The sequence below is a fragment of the Nannobrachium achirus genome (genome assembly GCF_963921795.1).
Source record: "Nannobrachium achirus genome assembly, chromosome: 2".
In the NCBI taxonomy this organism is placed as follows: Eukaryota; Metazoa; Chordata; class Actinopteri; order Myctophiformes; family Myctophidae; genus Nannobrachium; species Nannobrachium achirus.
The window spans coordinates 59,142,077-59,159,251 of NC_137811.1; the positions used below are offsets into that span (position 1 = coordinate 59,142,077).

At 42.8% G+C, this 17,175-nt stretch overlaps 1 protein-coding gene across 3 annotated transcripts in view; it reads right to left on the reverse strand.

Moving 5' to 3' along the window:
* LOC308305549 (leucine--tRNA ligase, mitochondrial-like) overlaps positions 1-17,175 on the reverse strand; it is a 100,491-nt gene that overhangs the window by 46,887 nt on the left and 36,429 nt on the right. For all 3 annotated transcript variants that reach the window (XM_080750361.1, XM_080750359.1, XM_080750360.1), the window contains exons 4-8: positions 12,817-12,908; positions 10,925-10,985; positions 10,375-10,464; positions 9,028-9,171; positions 3,946-4,053 (exon numbers count right to left, since the gene is read on the reverse strand). In XM_080750361.1, the coding sequence (XP_080606487.1) occupies positions 3,946-4,053; positions 9,028-9,171; positions 10,375-10,464; positions 10,925-10,985; positions 12,817-12,908 (495 nt within the window). The remainder of the gene's footprint in view (positions 1-3,945; positions 4,054-9,027; positions 9,172-10,374; positions 10,465-10,924; positions 10,986-12,816; positions 12,909-17,175) is intronic.

The following is a 17,175-nucleotide window of genomic DNA, read 5'->3' on the forward strand; positions in this document are numbered from 1 at the left end:
TGGGAAAAGTTAAAATTCTAATTAAAGTCAATGGAGAAAATGATTTCACAAATACATTTATATAAACCAAACTATATAACATATAAAGATGGATGGAATAAAGTCAGATAAATACTAGTCCGCAATATGTTGTTTTGTTCTCATCATCGATATCATGGCGGCAGACATAGTGTGTAGCAACTGAGTCCATGACAACAAGAATGATTTTAAATTAGAAAGATGTGGTTGCCGTGACGCAAGTCACACTTACTAATGAATTCCGTCTCATGTGGTCTATGACGTCAGTACTCCAGACTGGTTGCCCTGTTAGGGCAAACACACTAATAACTAGAAAATGTGTAATTTGGGGAAATTGCGAGTGTGGTTGCCCGACTCACCCCGACGCAAGTCGTGGGGTGCGCCGCGGGGACCCGAAGAAAACACTGGGACCCGGGGAAGACGGAGGCCGTCGGAGGCCATGTGAGTTTGGGTGGATTGTTCACCCCAAAAAACATGTTTTGGCATGAAATTGTTACATCTTGCGCATTTGAGGCACCCCCTATGGATCAAAGTGGAAATTCTTTTGGGGTTTCATTGAGTATACAACCCTCGACATGTGATTCAAATTTGTTGTTGACATTTTTTTGTGAAATAGGCCCCTCCCACTAACTTTGGAAGCCTATAACGGACGAACGGTATTGATTATCAAAATTCCGCTTGAATATGTTTATCGGATGGGTACAGAGATCACGTGTAGCCACCAGGACACAAAGTACAGGGGGAACTAAGAGTTTGTACAACAGACGGTGCATGTTCCTTACATATTCCTTTTGGAGTGGTACTTCCCTGAAGTTGTTTCAAAGTGAATTCTACGAACGGCAGTTCTAACAGACAGCGTCACCAAAGAGACTACTAACATGGAGTGCACAAAGGGTGCCTTGGCTCTTGGGACACCGACATGACTTTGAATCTGACGTCTGTTCATTATGTTTGTTCTTAACTCTTTTACTGCCTATTAAGGATTTGTATAGTCTGTTCACTGCCATCAAAGTACCTTACCTTTGCAATTTTATAGAAAAATAAACATCCATTCTTTCCAGTCGCAGTCTTTGTAGAAGGCGGGCGTATCTCTCATAGTCGCGAAAAGAATCAGCCTAGGGGAATTGACGAACAATCGCCATGGTGGTATGGGAAAAATTACGACCGCTCGTCAAGCAGTTAAAGAGTTTTAATGAATGTGTTACACATAGATTTAAAAGAAGAGAAAGAAAGACCTAACTTATTTGAGGACGGCGTGTGACAACAAAAAGGGGTTGAGATGCTAAATAGATATGTTGTTAAACTGACAGATGTTAATACACGAACAGGCTGAGGGTAATAACAGAGGGAAGAGAACTCTTGACATTATTAAAATTGTAAAAGGAAGCCTAGCTTCTCTCCCCTCTCCTAAATGGCCTCTGGGCTCAGCTTTTAATTACCTATTCCTCTAGGCTTTACACCTGATTTATGGCAAACCCCTTCACGCACACGCACATGCAAATACACACACACACACACTCCGAGACACACAAGCAGTCAAGCACACAATTTCATACACACACACCCTCTCTCCAAAACGTAGACATACTCATTCACACATTCTCTAAAACGCACGCACGCACTCATTCTCTAAAACGCACGCACACACACACACACACACACACACACACACACACACACACACACACACACACACACACACACACACACACACACACACACACACACACACACACACACACACACACACACACACACACACACACACACACACACACACACACACACACACACACACACACACACACACACACAGAGAGAGAGCCTCGTTGCCCTTTTGTCCCCGCCAGAAATATGACGATAAGATGTTTTAATGAGGAACTGAATAAGTCAACAGTGAAGCCACAGCTCTTCTCCAGCAGACTGCTAGAATGGGGCTTGATCAGAGTGCCTTCCTGTTGGGTTTTCAAAGCTTTTTTCTCGCTCCGCCAGGGAACAAACAAAACGCTGGAAAATAACACCTTTAACAAGAGCTCAATGGAAACTAATCCCAGACGTCACTTGTTGGTGTAAATTGCCTCTTCGGTGTGTTTTTGTTTTTTGTTTTTGTTTCGGCTCAATATCTGCAGAGGAACTATAGCTACCTAAGACCAGTGGTGACAAGTACATTTACTCAGGTACAGTACTTAAGTACAAATTTGAGGTACTTTCACTTGAGTATTTTTCGATAATTGATATGTTTACTCCACTACATTTCAGATGCTGTTGCACTTTGTCAAGGCGTGAGCACACCATGTCCATGGAATCGGACAATAGACGTATAGAACGCAATTCTGTCCACCACGGTTCCGGCAAGTATAGGTGTGTCTTGGGTAGTGCTGTTGTTGTTTGACAGTCACGCTGTTTGGATCACTGCTCTGTTATTTCTCACGGCCACACCTACAGCACAGCATAAACAGAGCAGAGTTGCTTTCATTGGCTTCACAGATCCGATGGACGGATCCGATCAGAATGAAGCTGGTCGAGACAAACTTTATTGAAATTAGATCTGTACGTGCCAGTAAGTCAGATACATCAGCGTGAACTTTTCCGTATCGTACTCGACGGACTGCCACGCACATACAGTATCCCATTGTAAATTAATGGGATCCGTGGGTTTACACGGATTGTACGGATCCGGTGTGCTCCCGCCTTTACTAGTTGCTTTGCAGACACGGGGACCTATTTTGTGGCCAAGTCACCTTACCCACTATTTGAGGATTTAGCATGGCGCACGGGGCGTTCCTGTGGCCAAATTGCCATCTTCCAACACCAGCCTCATCCCTAAAACCCCTGCGCTAACCGTTAAATTATGCATAGGTGTGGTTTGGCTGTTACATTAATAAAACAGTAAATAAAATCAGTGTGCCAGATGCCATTTCGTTATTGAAGGCTGCGCAAGCCGGTATGCCCAGTGCAATCATACGCTCTCTCCCTCTCTGACCATGGAAGAGCAACGTTGTCTTGGAATACATTTATATTTCATACCCAGAATTATCACTCACAAATTGCTAGTTATGGAGAACTTTAAATTACAGCAATCACTTGTGTTCTGGATTAATTTAACAGAATCGGTTATAGCAAACGAAGATCAAGTGACATTTTATTAGTTTTTTGACAAGCTTAACTGGCAACTGTTGATAAAAACACGTATTGACCACAACACTTTTGTGGATTGCAGTAAAATTGTAATGACAATCACATGTATAATCACTTAATTCAGAAGTGATGTGCTGTTTACTCTGCTGCCGCACTGAGGTGCTTATGTAATGTCGGACATTACCCGACAATTGCTTCATAAACTCTAGCCTTCGATTGCCTTTCAATAAAACCACATTTGATAGACATAAGCAAGGAGAATATTATATTATTGTAATCCGTTCTTTATTTTCTGCGCAATGGATTGAAGTGTGTAATTTGAAGCGAATGGCTTTGTGCAACCCAAACCATTGTCTTTCAATACACTAACATCATATATAAACACCATTGACACAAGGAATTGACACCCACACTTCTGCTGATTATAGGAACATTTGATTCACAGAGATTCGTTGAGAATTAGGAGTGAGGGAGACCTCTGAATGTTGTGCTCCCGGGCATTGCAGGCGCACTCTACCCAACGAATTTGCCAACCAGCCAACCAGTTGAAGAAATTGCAGATTAAGCCCATTTTTAAGCCCATTTTACCCATTGCTTTTATGAAACATCCAGGACCATTTGGGTTTTATGGAAGATACTTCTGAACATGTATTGTTATTGCTAGTTTGTTCCATTCTGATAATGCTGATGATATCACGGTGCGACGACAGAGAGAGCGAAAAAGAGAGCGCGAGAGAGAGAGAGAGAGAGAGAGAGAGAGAGAGTGACAGCATCCAAGGTGTCTCATACCTTAAGCTTGAAGTCAAAGAAGCATCCGTTGCAGTCTCCGATCCAGTTGGCCTGCATGGACTTGACCCCGTACCACTCTGGGAGCTCTGCCAACGCGTCCAGGAGAGGCTGCAAGGAAGGAAAGACCACACACTAGGGATGGAACGATAATCGCTATTATGATGATTTAAAAAAAACACTCACAATAATCCTATCGTGGAGATTTGTTTATCGTCAAAGTGTCCTCCGTCATGCACTGGGATCAAATCACCTTTCATTCCTATATAATTGGTAAAACGAACCTGTAAATAACATAACCGATAGTCTTTTTTTCTCTCTACCAAATCTCTTTGCCAAAGAATAGCAGATCTACAAGCTCACATGCTATTTTTTGGTAAATGTTTCGCCCCAGGATAATGGATGTTGGGGATATTTTGATTATCGAGATAATATCGTAAATCATTTTTGGTCACAATAATCGTGACATGAAATCTTCATATCGTCCCATCCCTACCACACACACACACACACACACACACACACACAGGTCAGATACCTTCCTACTGCACTTCCTGTTTGCTTTGTAAAAGACTGGAGTTAGAGATTAGGAAAGAAAGAAAAAAGGTTGTCTCTCTACTTTCAGAGTGAACGGGAGAACTAATTCCTAATCAGCTGTCTGAGTATGTAGAATAATGTCTCTGTCTCGTTGGGTTTTCTTCCCCCTGACTGTGGCTCTTATAGAAGGCCAGCCAATTTATTTGGACAAAGCAGCCGACTGGACCGGGTCACATTATGAACTCAAAGAGACAATCTTCAAAAGCCCTGACCTCTACTCAACCCACTTAATCACCAAATAACTACATATAAAGCTCTCGTTCTCTCTCCCCCTCTCTCTCTCTCTGTGTAACACACATGTAGTCTTTTCTTCATATTTGCAAGCCAAGTCAGATCCACACGAACACACTCACATGCACACGTGCATGTCCAGAGACAATGAAAAGTTCTTGTGACTAAATAATAACTATGTTGAATATACTAAAACAAAGAAAGGTTATAATTGTTTTAATTGGCTGAACATAGCCTACATTTTGAACAGTACCAGGTTTCTGCCCAACAGTGCCGACATGCTAATGAAGACGATCGAGTCAGTGTGTGAGATGAGTGACACAGCAGGTGGAATAAACACTTTTTCAGGTCAACGCTGGGTCGCGAGGAGTCACTGTGTATGAGTACGAGTGCAAATGGGTGATTATGCGTGAAATTGAACATGACAAACACTACTGCAGCACAACATCATGTAATGGAAGAGTCGTCTGAGATTTGAATGAGGTCCTTTTACATTCAGGAGGAAGTTCACAGAAGAAGCCCAGTCACCATAGATCATACATGGGCAACTGGCGGCCCGGGGGCCACATGCAACCCCCACCTTCACTTAATGCGGCCCAAAGGTTAATACCGGAATACTGATATATTATTGATTTCAGGCAGCTGTTACAATTCCAAACATGACCTGCTTTAATTCCGTCAGTCTATTATAGTAGCTTAATGACTTTTTTTTTATGTCCAATGAATTTGTATTTAAGTTCATAAAGTTAACATGAGTATAACACTAAATGCGTTTGAAATTAAACCAAAATGTTACATTCAGGATCCCAATTCAAAAATAACGAAATAAATTATTCAGGATTCCAATTCAAAAGAAGGAAAAATAGCCGATCTACAAGCTCAAAACGCATCGCAACGTGATGCATCACGTTGCGATGCGTTTTGAGCTCGTAGATCGGCTATTTTTCCTTCTTTTGAATTGGAATCCTGAATAATTTATTTCGTTATTTTTGAATTGGGATCCTTGAGCCTGTAGATCTTTTGCTTCTTTTGTATGAGATACTAGAATGACAAAGTAGGACGTAGCAATATGCAATGTGGCCCTCTGGAGTGAAGTTGGAATCATCAAAGTTGCCCACCCCTGCTGTAGATAGACAACGCCCTGGTGACTTCGGTTCCAACTGCTATGGACCTTGGTGTTGTCCTGGACAGCCGGCTCTCATTCAAGGCACATATTGTATCAGTCACCCGATCCTGTAGGTTCACACTCTATAACATCCGTAGGATCAGACCCTTCCTCATCCAGCAGTCAGCCCAGCTCCTCACCCAGACATCAGCCATATCAAAACTTGACTACGGTAACTCTCTCCTCACTGGCCTCCCAGTATGTGCACTTAAGCCTCTCCAAATGATCCAGAATGCCACAGAACGATTGCTCTTCAACCAGCCAAAATGTTCACGTCTCCCCCATTCTCTGCTCCCCCCACTGGCTCCCGTTTGCTGCCCGCACAGAGTACAAAACACTGATGCTGGCCATCAAAGCAGCCACAGGTGCTAGACTCTTCGCTATCCTTTAATTTTAATTAATTAATTTAATATTTAGAGAGCATTTTTTATATGTTTTGATCATTTATAGTTTTACTGAACACACACACACACACACACACACACACACACACACACACACACACACACACACACACACACACACACACACACACACACACACACACACACACACACACACACACACACACACACACACACACACACACACACACACACACACACACACACACACACACACACACCAATTAGAGTGTTTTTGTGTGGCACACTCAGCCCTAACAGCCCTCCTGGTTTCTTCTCCCTGCCTCACACCTCCTCCTCCTCCTCACAGTAAATTAAACTCACAGGAACATGCAGTGACAGCGCGAGGCTCTCGCCTCCTCGCGTACCTCTGACACGGACATGCATGCATGTGGTGACTGGCTGCTCGCACCTCCTGACACTACAAAACGGATGCCAGGCTTTGATTGTAATTTGTACAAAGCCTTTTTCTTGAAGCGCTATGACACTTAAGAGGTTTGGGTTGTGTAGTTACTTTGTCATGATGCAACTAATCCAACTGGAGAGTAATCTTTCTCCGTTGCCGCCTTCATTAGAAATTAATGATCCAAGTAACTAGAAAAAATGTCTCCGCCAGGTCAGGCAGGTTATTGGGAGCCAGCAATTTCTTTCTGAATTCAGTCATTATGAATCTGCAGAAGTTGAGGGATTCAATTTGATGAAGTTATTGCACAGACATGGACATTTTAGATGCCAATCTTAGCCAATCAGGACGGAAAATGAAAAATCAGACAGATTCTTCTTGATCACATGATAATAGAGACAATGTGTACAGATTTGCGTGATGTTTGGAAAAAATAGAACTACTATCCCCAAAAAATATATATGTTAAAAAATCGGGAAAGGGGTGGCATTTCTTCCTCGGTCTAGCGGGAATGTGCGTACAAGGTTTCACGGCAATCGGGCGCTGCGTTCATGATTTGAGGCATTTTGTTCAAAACGAGCCAACGAGCCAAAATTTAGATGCCAATTTTAGCTAATCAGGATGGAATATGACAAATCTGACAGATCCGTCTAGATCACATTAGTAAGAATGTGTAATGATTCGCATGATGTTTGGACAAAAGCTGTAGGCGTAATATCAAAAAAGTAGTTTTGCCTTTGGCCTGGAGGAGACAATAATAATCATTTAAACGTTAATAATTGTCAAAAATGTTCAAAAACAGCTAAAAAGAGCTGATACAAGCTCAGAAGGCTGACTGGCTCTGTGTGCTCTATGCTGTACAGTATGTATGATGCATGTGTGCATGTGTTACAGCTACAGTACATAGAATATGCTCTGTGTGCATGTGTTACAGCTACAGTACATAGGATATGCTCTGTGTGCATGTGTTACAGCTACATATGTATGAAGCCCATGCGATTACATAACCTCTACACATGTACACCTTTTATGTATTGGCACAGAAAGTGCATGTGACGTTTCCACTTGCATGACTGCTGTGCATCTCAATGGGATGTGAGAGGGTCATTTCACCTGCGAACGTGTGTCTGTTGACTCCTGCATCCTATCTGTCTGTCTTTTTAAGAACTTTAATACATTCTGGGGGGGGGGGGGGGGGGGGGTCTAATAGATTACAATTCATTTTTGCACTTTTTTGAAGAAATATTGGTCAAAGCGTCGGTAATCGGTGGGCTAGCACAATTTGGATTGGACTCCAAAAGCTGCCATTGGTCAGGCCCTAGCCTGCCTGTCTGTCTGCCTGCCTAGCCTACCTGTCTGTCTGACTGCTGGAATATCAGCCAGAGCATGTCTCTGTCTCACCACCACATGGCTTGGGGAGGCCAGTCTCCTCTCTGGGGTTGTGATTGCAGAGCTTGCTGCTCACCACTGAAGTGTCAGCCTTGATTGACGTCATAGGAGTCTACTGCTTGATTTGATGCCAGTTATCGCCCCCCCCCTCCCCACACACACACACACACACACACACACACACACACACACACACACACACACACACACACACACACACACACACACACACACACACACACACACACACACACACACACACACACACACACACACACACACACACACACACACACACAAGCACACTTGAGGCGCACACACATTCACGAACGCACACGCATGGCACACACAAGCTGAAACAGGCGGTCCATTTGGTAAATATGGCAACCAGACTCGACCGAAGGAGCCATGTAAAAACTCCCATTTTCGAATTGTCCCTCATGGTAAAACGTCCTTGTCGTCACATTTCTCTGAACCGAGTGCCTTCATTTTTATTGAACAAGAACGCTACAAAGGTGTAGGCTATTGAGTTGGTGTGATTATAATTTCCCGTTTCATGTCAAGGTAAAGATTGTTCCACGACTTCTATCATAGCATATCGTTTGGAGCTCTCCATGCATGTTTGGCTTGTATCTAAACCATTTCATTACCTAAGCTTAATAAAATGAGTCTGTAGAATAATACGATCAAAATATGAATCATACATTTGATCTCACAAGCGAACGTTGGAGCCGCTCAGCACCAACCACAGACGTTGCATAGAGAGGAAAAGAAAGAGAAGTCTGTGGAATATTAAAACATTTTATATTCAAATGTTTCCATTTGACAGCTCAAATTCACTCACAGCCTACACATCAACACATATGCACACGCACGCAGCAATCAGAGACCCCCACCTTGGCATAATTGGTGGTCTTGATAAACCATTGTTTGAGCAGCTTGTGTTCCACCAGAGCCCCAGACCTCCAGGAGTGTCCACTCTCATCCACCTGCTCATCAGCCAACACCGTGTGATCCACTGGATCCCAGTTCACCAGTGCCTAAAAACAAAAACAAAATGTGCATGGACATACAATTTACAATTTAGTCATTTAGCAGACGCTCTTATCCAGAGTGATTGTAAGCAACGCATGCAGAGACAGTGTTGTGCCGCAGTAAACCAGGATCGCGGGTAAGCTAGGACCCTGTCAAAAAGAATCATCTATAAATTGAATTTATACGATACCAGGTAAACAATAAACCTAACCTAGTATTATTAACATGCTATCTAAATTATGTACATTTTAACATTGTGGTCAAGAAAAGCAAGCCTAAGTAAAAATAAATTAACAAATAACCAAGGTCAGTCTGAATGGTCGTACAGTAATATCTAGGTCAGTCGCTAGTATATACGGGTTGAACTGGAGTCTGAAGAGGTGAGTCGCTCAGGTTACGAGGGAAAATCTGGAGTGAGTCTGTATGGTACATATGCAAACCCAAAAAGAGTCACAATGAAAAAGACATACAGACTAGTCTCTTTATCCGAGAAGGCATTAAAATGTGCTGATTTAATCAGCAGTCTAGACATCTGCTCCCCACTGATTATGAATCAAAGATGTGGCACGTTGCCAGCATTCTGAATGTTCAAGTTCTTCAATCAGCAAAAGCTGAGCTGGTCCATTTGTCTTCTGTGACGGTACCTCGCATCTAAAGCAAAGATTCATTTATGAAGATACACCATCCAAATTGGAGCCACTAGAGGCAAAATGGTAGACAAATCCTAATTAGCCCTATTCACTGCCCGCCCACTCAGCATCCCCCTGGTGCTGAAGTCACGTTTTGAAGGGTAAAACCCTGCTAAACAGAAATCGCAAATTTAAAGCAATTTTCGAATAGTAAAGAATAAAATACGGCTAGCATGATCAAGAACACAAGATAGTAAAAGGCACAAAGCATTATAATTTACTTTACCGTTCGAAATAATGATTTGTTGGCTTTAAGTCCAGCTATTTCTGTATTAATTTCCCCTTCAAAACAGACGTCAGCACCGGGAAGTTGCTGAGAAATTTGCTGAGTGGGCGGGCCGTGAATAGGGCTAATGGTCCCCTAGTGGGCACCGGCAGGGAGAGACGGGGAGAGACACGCAGGAAAGGTCATTGGGCTCGGGAATCAAGTCTGTGACTGCTTTTACAGTAGGCTATATTAGAGGCTAATATATGTGGTATGTGCCTTGACCACTAAACCATCCATGTCCCAAGACTTACCTCTTTCTGATAGGCCAGTCCTGCTTTGAAGAGCTTGACGAACAGATACTGGGTCCACCGGTAGTAGTCTGGGGAACAGGTGGTCACTTCCTGTCAGATAGAGCTGTGGTCAGTACGTAACTATTGCACACACATGTATATCCCTGTTGTTGAGCAGAAACCACTTTGGGGTGGAAACCATGTACTATGTGTTTCAAAACTGTGACTTTTTAGGAAATGTAAAAAATGTACCTGTGGTCCAGTCTCAAGCTCTTGTTAATACTTTTCATTGGTTTCATAATCATAAAACCCACAGAATGCTTTTGAGATTTTCAAGTGGGCCCTTAAAGATCCAGATTCACGAAATCGAATTGATTAATAACTCGGGAAATTCGGGCCTGGCACGCAAAGACATCGGGAATAACTCGGGAAACTCTGGCTTTGGCAGTCAATGTTAGTTTGAATATTAATCGATGACATCGTTTGCTAATAACATGTGGGTAATTGCAGCCCACGCACAGCCACCCACTCCCTGGTACAAGATGGCGCTCGGGTCTTGCCCCTGACTCACCCGGTCCCAGTTAAAGCAAAGCCCCAGGCTGTCGAGCTGCTCCCTCATGGAGGCTATGTTGCTGCAGGAAGGGACAGGACACAGGACAGAGAGAGGCAGCCGTTAGGATCAATAAGAAATAAGAATGTATTGTTGCTGTCGGGCAGAATCCTCCTATCTCCATATTCTAACTTTTTGTGTATTTTCGTAAATGAATGCCCTACTTGATCATACTACAGCGTCGCACAAAAACATCAGAAGTAGCAGATCCACAAGCTCGAAACGCAGCGCTAAACGACACGTTTTGAGCTTGTAGATCTGCTACTTTTGATACTTTGGAATTTGAATCCTGAAAAGTAACAGTTTTGTACTTTTCACCCGACAGACACTTTATCCATGTTAGTTGTGTGCACAACAAAGTGAGTGTTAAAGGCACTGTAAGATAATATTTGTGTGGTTTTTAAATTAAAGTGTTAAATATCTGTATATTCAAAGCATAACTAATTAAACAAACATTGACAGTTGAAAGAGAAAGAGCCCGCACACCACCTTCAACGCTAAGAATCACTTTATCAAGTAGCTAGACAACGTTTCGATCCTCACAGGATCTTCATCAGGTCAGTACTGCATATACGGACCTGACCTCTTTTAAACATAGCTGTATGTTCCCACAGCAATCATTGCTATGAGGTGTTTTTCAGAGACAGGGGTCTCCCAGTCTCTCTAGCTCTTTAGTAGCAAGAAAACACATTTTCAGGACTCTGTAACAAATTCATCCGAACAGGAGAGAGAACTCATATAGGATACAGGACAATCAAGTGAAATTGGAAGAGATGAAACAAACAAATCAAATTGAAGCTGAACCACTGGCTCTCTCTCCTAACTGGATGAAATCGGTGACCCACCTGAAAACGTATTCTCAGTTTACTGAAGAGCTGGAGAGACAGGGAGAAACCGGTTATATACACAGGGTTCCCACACATTTTTACCAATTCCAAAACTTTTCCAGAATATTTAACCCAATTTCCAGGACTACAGTATATAACAATAATTCAGCTCAATAACAAGTCGCTTACTGGCCAGTGGTTCTCAACATTTTCAGGCTGTGACCCCCGAAATAATCATATTTTAACTGGGGACCCCCCACCCTGACGAGCACTAAGAGTTGAGGAATTTTGTATAACACGTTTCGTTTCTATTGTGAAAATAGCCGATCTACATGCTCACAACGCCTCGCAACGCGAGGCGTTGTGAGCATTTCTGCCTCTAATATTTGACAATTTGGCCAATGTTTAATTTGTCATTTCAGAGGTATTTACAAAATCAATAACAAAAGACAATGCATAGCCATTTTTCCAGGACCTTCCAGGACCCTTGATCAATTCCCAAACTTTTCCAGTACTGGAAAAATATTTTTCTAATTTCAAAATATTTCCAGGAATTTCATGACCGTGGGAACCTTGTATACAGTAGCAATGATTACAATATTGAAGCTAAAACATATTTTTTAACCCAAAACATACATTATTAAGTTTAAGCATCTTTAAAGGAGCTATAGTCAACTTCTTCTTGAAAAACGGATGCTAAAATAAAAATAATGTTTCGAAAATATTTTATAAAAAAATAAGCTTCATATATGTGTTTCAATTAAAAAATGACCACAAAAAGCGTAAAATAATGATAAAATAATCATTTTGGCCCTTTGTTTACATTTACAGGGCCCGTACTTTGTTTACATCCTAGTCTGTAGACTAGGATGTACACCTACAATGAAAAAGTTGACTATAGCTCCTTTAACTCTGGGAGTGTACAAAATGAAACCAAATGGACCTGTGAGTTACAAATGAATACACTGACAGGAGGCTTTTACTGTGTAGCAGAGAACGTGACTGACAGGACTTCATTTGATGTACCTTCTGGTCCATTCCTCGGGGTCGAGGCCTCTCTCGATAGCGGCGTTCTCTGCCGGTAGGCCGAAAGCATCCCAGCCCATTGGGTTCAACACCTACGGATAAGAGCATGAGGCCTTACATTAACTCTAGAAGAAGTGTGAAGAAACTACTCAAAAACAAGAGCATCTTAAAAGGAACAACCCACCAGAACGTCTCGACGCAAGTAACTAAGTACTGTACTTAGTACACTTTTGAGGTATTTCCTACTCTCAATACTTTATACTTCTACTGCTTGCAAACATGTAAAATGTAACATTTTGCGTAATGAGTACTTTTTACTTTTGGCGCTTTAAGAATACAGTATTGATGCCTGTATATTTTTTTTACTTCACTCAAGTACATTTTGAATATAGGACTTTTATGTTTCTACATTGCAGTATTGATACTTTAATATTAAATATAATATACATTTATATTTCTTCCACACTGACTGACTGGCTGACTGACTGACTGATTCTCTCTCTGTCTTCTGAGGCCTGCTAACATGCTTCTTCTCTCAATCCTCCATGGGGTGACATTCATTAAGACCACTTAAGGGTTCTTCTAGCATCTCGTTCTGTCTCTCTCCTCTCCGGTAATAACAGCATCACACCGCACCACATCCTCACGTCTGTCTGACTGACTGCGGCTCCTTACAACGTTACGTCTTTTGATCCACCACCGTTTCTCATCTTCTGCCCCGAGGTTAGAGAGAGAGAGAGAGAGAGAGAGAGAGAGAGAGAGAGAGAGAGAGAGAGAGAGAGAGAGAGAGAGAGAGAGAGAGAGAGAATGAAACAGAGAGAATGAGAGCGGAGGAGTGAGTCAAATGAAGTGGAGATGAGAAGGGAGGGGAGACAGAGAGGGGGGGGGGGGAGTAAGAGAGAGAGAGAAAGAGAAAGAAATAGAGAAATAGAGAGAAAGAGAGAGAGAGAGACAGAGAGAGAGATAGATAGATAGAGAGAATGAAACAGAGAATGAGAGCGGAGGAGTGAGTCAAATGAAGTGGAGATGAGAAGGGAGGGGAGACAGAGAGGGGGGGAGTGAGAGAAAGAAAGAGAGAGAAATAGAGAGAGAGAAAAAGAGAGAGACAGAGAGAGAGAGAGAGAAAACCATATTGACTAACGACTCTGATGCCAGGCATGAATCGGTATCCTTGGTAACTGCCTGGGTCTAATTTGTAAAACTGAGTGCTGGATGGCATTAAGCCTGTGGTTCTCAAAGTGGGGTCCAGGGACCCCCAGGGGTCCGTGAAGGGGTTCCAGGGGGTCTTGGCTATTCAAAAATAGCCGCTCTACAAATGGTAAATGGTGTGTTTATATAGCGCTGAATCCCAAAGCGCTTTACATACTGTAGATTACATTCACCCTCTCACACATTCATACACCGATGGTGGAGGAAACCAAGCAAGGCACCAACCTGCACATCGGGAGCAATTAGGAGTTCGGTCTCTTGCTAAAGGACACTTCGACACTAAAGGTCCTTACACACTGGGGGCGAATTTGCGAGGCGAATAATTCCCCCCTTTTTTTTTAAACTATATGAATTCAACGCAAGCTGACAACGAATTTCCACAAAGCGTAAAATGCGTGTCCACCAGACATTCACTGGTGAACTGCTACACCTTTGAGCAAGGTGAAGGAGTATTGAAGCAGAAGTAACCTGATTGTTGACACAGATCAGCTCAATCTCATTGTACTTTAAATAGTCCACAGTTTGTTTTTTATGCCAGACTAGGCTACAACCACGCCGCAAACTCTCCCTCTCTCAGTATCAAAAAACAAGCTTCCAATTTGAGAGAGCCTCTCTGCTGTGATGGGTTGTGTGATGCCAGCCTGAAACAACTCGCGCCACAGATAACTTTATTTAACTTGGCGAATGTATACGTATATTCGCGTCACGCAAGATGTGCTTCACTAATTCGCCAATGTGTAACGACCTTAAAGGACCAGGTCACCTCTGGGACAACCAGATCTTATTTTATTGTTGTATGGGACACGATCAACACGATCCTGAGTTATTTTTTGTGTTCAATCTGTGTTTTGAGATATTTTAGTATTTCAGCCGATTTCAGCATGCTACAACTGGTCATATGATGCAAAATACATCATATGACCAGTTGTAGCATGCTGAAATACTAACATATCTAAAAACACAGATTGAACATAAAAAATAATTCAGGATTGTGTTGAGCATGTCCCACACAACAATAAAATAAGATCTGGTTGTCCCAGAGGTGACCTGGTCCTTTAACTCTGGGGGAGCCCGGGATCGAACTGAGAATCTTGCGGTTCTCCATCTGGCCGCTCTACCGGCTACTCTACCCCTGAGCCACTGCCACAAGCTCACAAGGTGATGATACGCGCGAGAAACTTGAAAACATTGTGAAAAGTTTTGAATAATTTGGTACATTTTTAACAACAAAAATGGGGATCTGCGGCCAGATACACACAAATGTGGGGGTATTTTTAGAACCACTGCACTGGCGAGGGGGGGCTCCTCAGTGAGGAGCCCCCACCGGGAGGACGTAGAGCCTCCGTCTTACCCCTCTGGCACAACACTACCTGGAGACAGGTGCTGCCCTCAGCCCATAGGAGTAGATTCACTGGCACTTATCACGCTTCCTGCAACCCTCCCTTCCCTAACACGGCCCGATTGGGTTCGTAGACACTGGACAAAGCCAGATTCACCGCACTGGATTTGAACCCCCAGACTCAGTGGTGGTGGGCAGGTACTTCACCACTGCGCCACCCGTGCGCTATAAATGAAACCAAAACCAGTAATAAATGCATTGGTCATTTTATAGTCCTTAACCATTTAGGCCTGAACGAAAATCTGTGTCACTTTAAGATTTTAACCACTTTATTTTATGCTTTAACTATTAAAAAATAGCAGATATACAAGCTCACAGCACGGCACCGAGTGCAAGTCTCATTTGTGCAAGTCTTCGAATATTTTTGACCCGATTCTATAAATGTCTTCCAAATCCTTCTTCTAAATCAGTGGTTCTCAAATTTTTTCATGTCAAGGACCCCCAAAAGTACATGTATTTGCCCGCGGACCCCCATCTCAAAACATGTTGTTCCAGGGACCACGAAGAAGCAAATATTTGAGTTACGAAAAAAAAAGCGTGGCACAGGGTGCCGCGCTGTGAGCTTGTAGATCTGCTATTTTTTAATAGTTAAAGCATTAAATAATTCTAGGCCTAAATACATATTTTAATCCATTCCATGAGTTGTCTGGACCGAACCTTGTGCATTGAGCTACAGTTAAACAGACAGTGTGAGCAGCACACAGCAGGCACAGCCCACTGGTCCATCCAGGCGAGGAGAACGGCAGGTACACAGGAGAGGGAGAGCAAAGCCCCAGACTCCCTGAATAATAATAAACACACTGTAAGACCCACTGTACTGTGGGCTGCTCATTAAAAGTGACACGGAGATGGGTTGCTTATTATTAAGTGTAAACACTCTCGTCTAATGGGGAGAACGACAAGTGACGACAACACAATGTCGGCAAGAGGACCCTCTGTGATGGACAGGCGAGGACACTTTCACCCATTTTCAACCTCGTCTTTCATAATTATAATTGCTCTTCCTCGCTAATCGTCGCTGTCGGGTGGAAACCTCATATGTCCAAAACCATTCATTATCTAACGAATAACTGTCCTGAAAATAGACGATCTACAAGCTCAAATGTCGCATCTCTTGTATGATGAAGTAGGGCATTCATGCGGGCGCCCGCTGGACTAGCGGTCAAGGCGTGTACCACATAGGCTCTGATGCATGACAGCGTGTCACAGGTTCGAGTCCCGTTCCCGACGACCTTTGCTGCGTGTCACTCCCCATCTCTCTCCCCATTTCCTGTCAGTCTACTTTAAAAAACATAAAATGTTGAAATATGGAGAAACAAGGTTTCTGCCTGACAGCGATTTAATGCTCATTATAAGATGGCACAAGTTCCCTCTGTTTGTTCTGGCGTCTCATTGGTGGGCTGTGGACAGTTCAGACACCTGCCTACCAGACATCGTCGATGGGGATTCCAAGCTGTTCTCTATCTGAAAGGTAACCAATGCTGAAATGGAAGCCATTGTTCTTGCATTAACTCATTCTGTGCCAATGACGGCTTATGACGGGTTTTTTTCAATAGCCCTGTGTGCCAATGACGGCTTATGACGGTTTTTGTGTTTTTTACATAGAAAAAAAAAAAGAAAAATCATTTTTTTTATTTTTTTTTTTAAAGATGTGAAAATGACCTGAGATCAGAGAGATGCTTTTCTCTGTTTGTGTGTTCGCTCCCTCGTTTAGCTGATTGAGAAAATGTGTGAAAATGTGTGTCCATTCT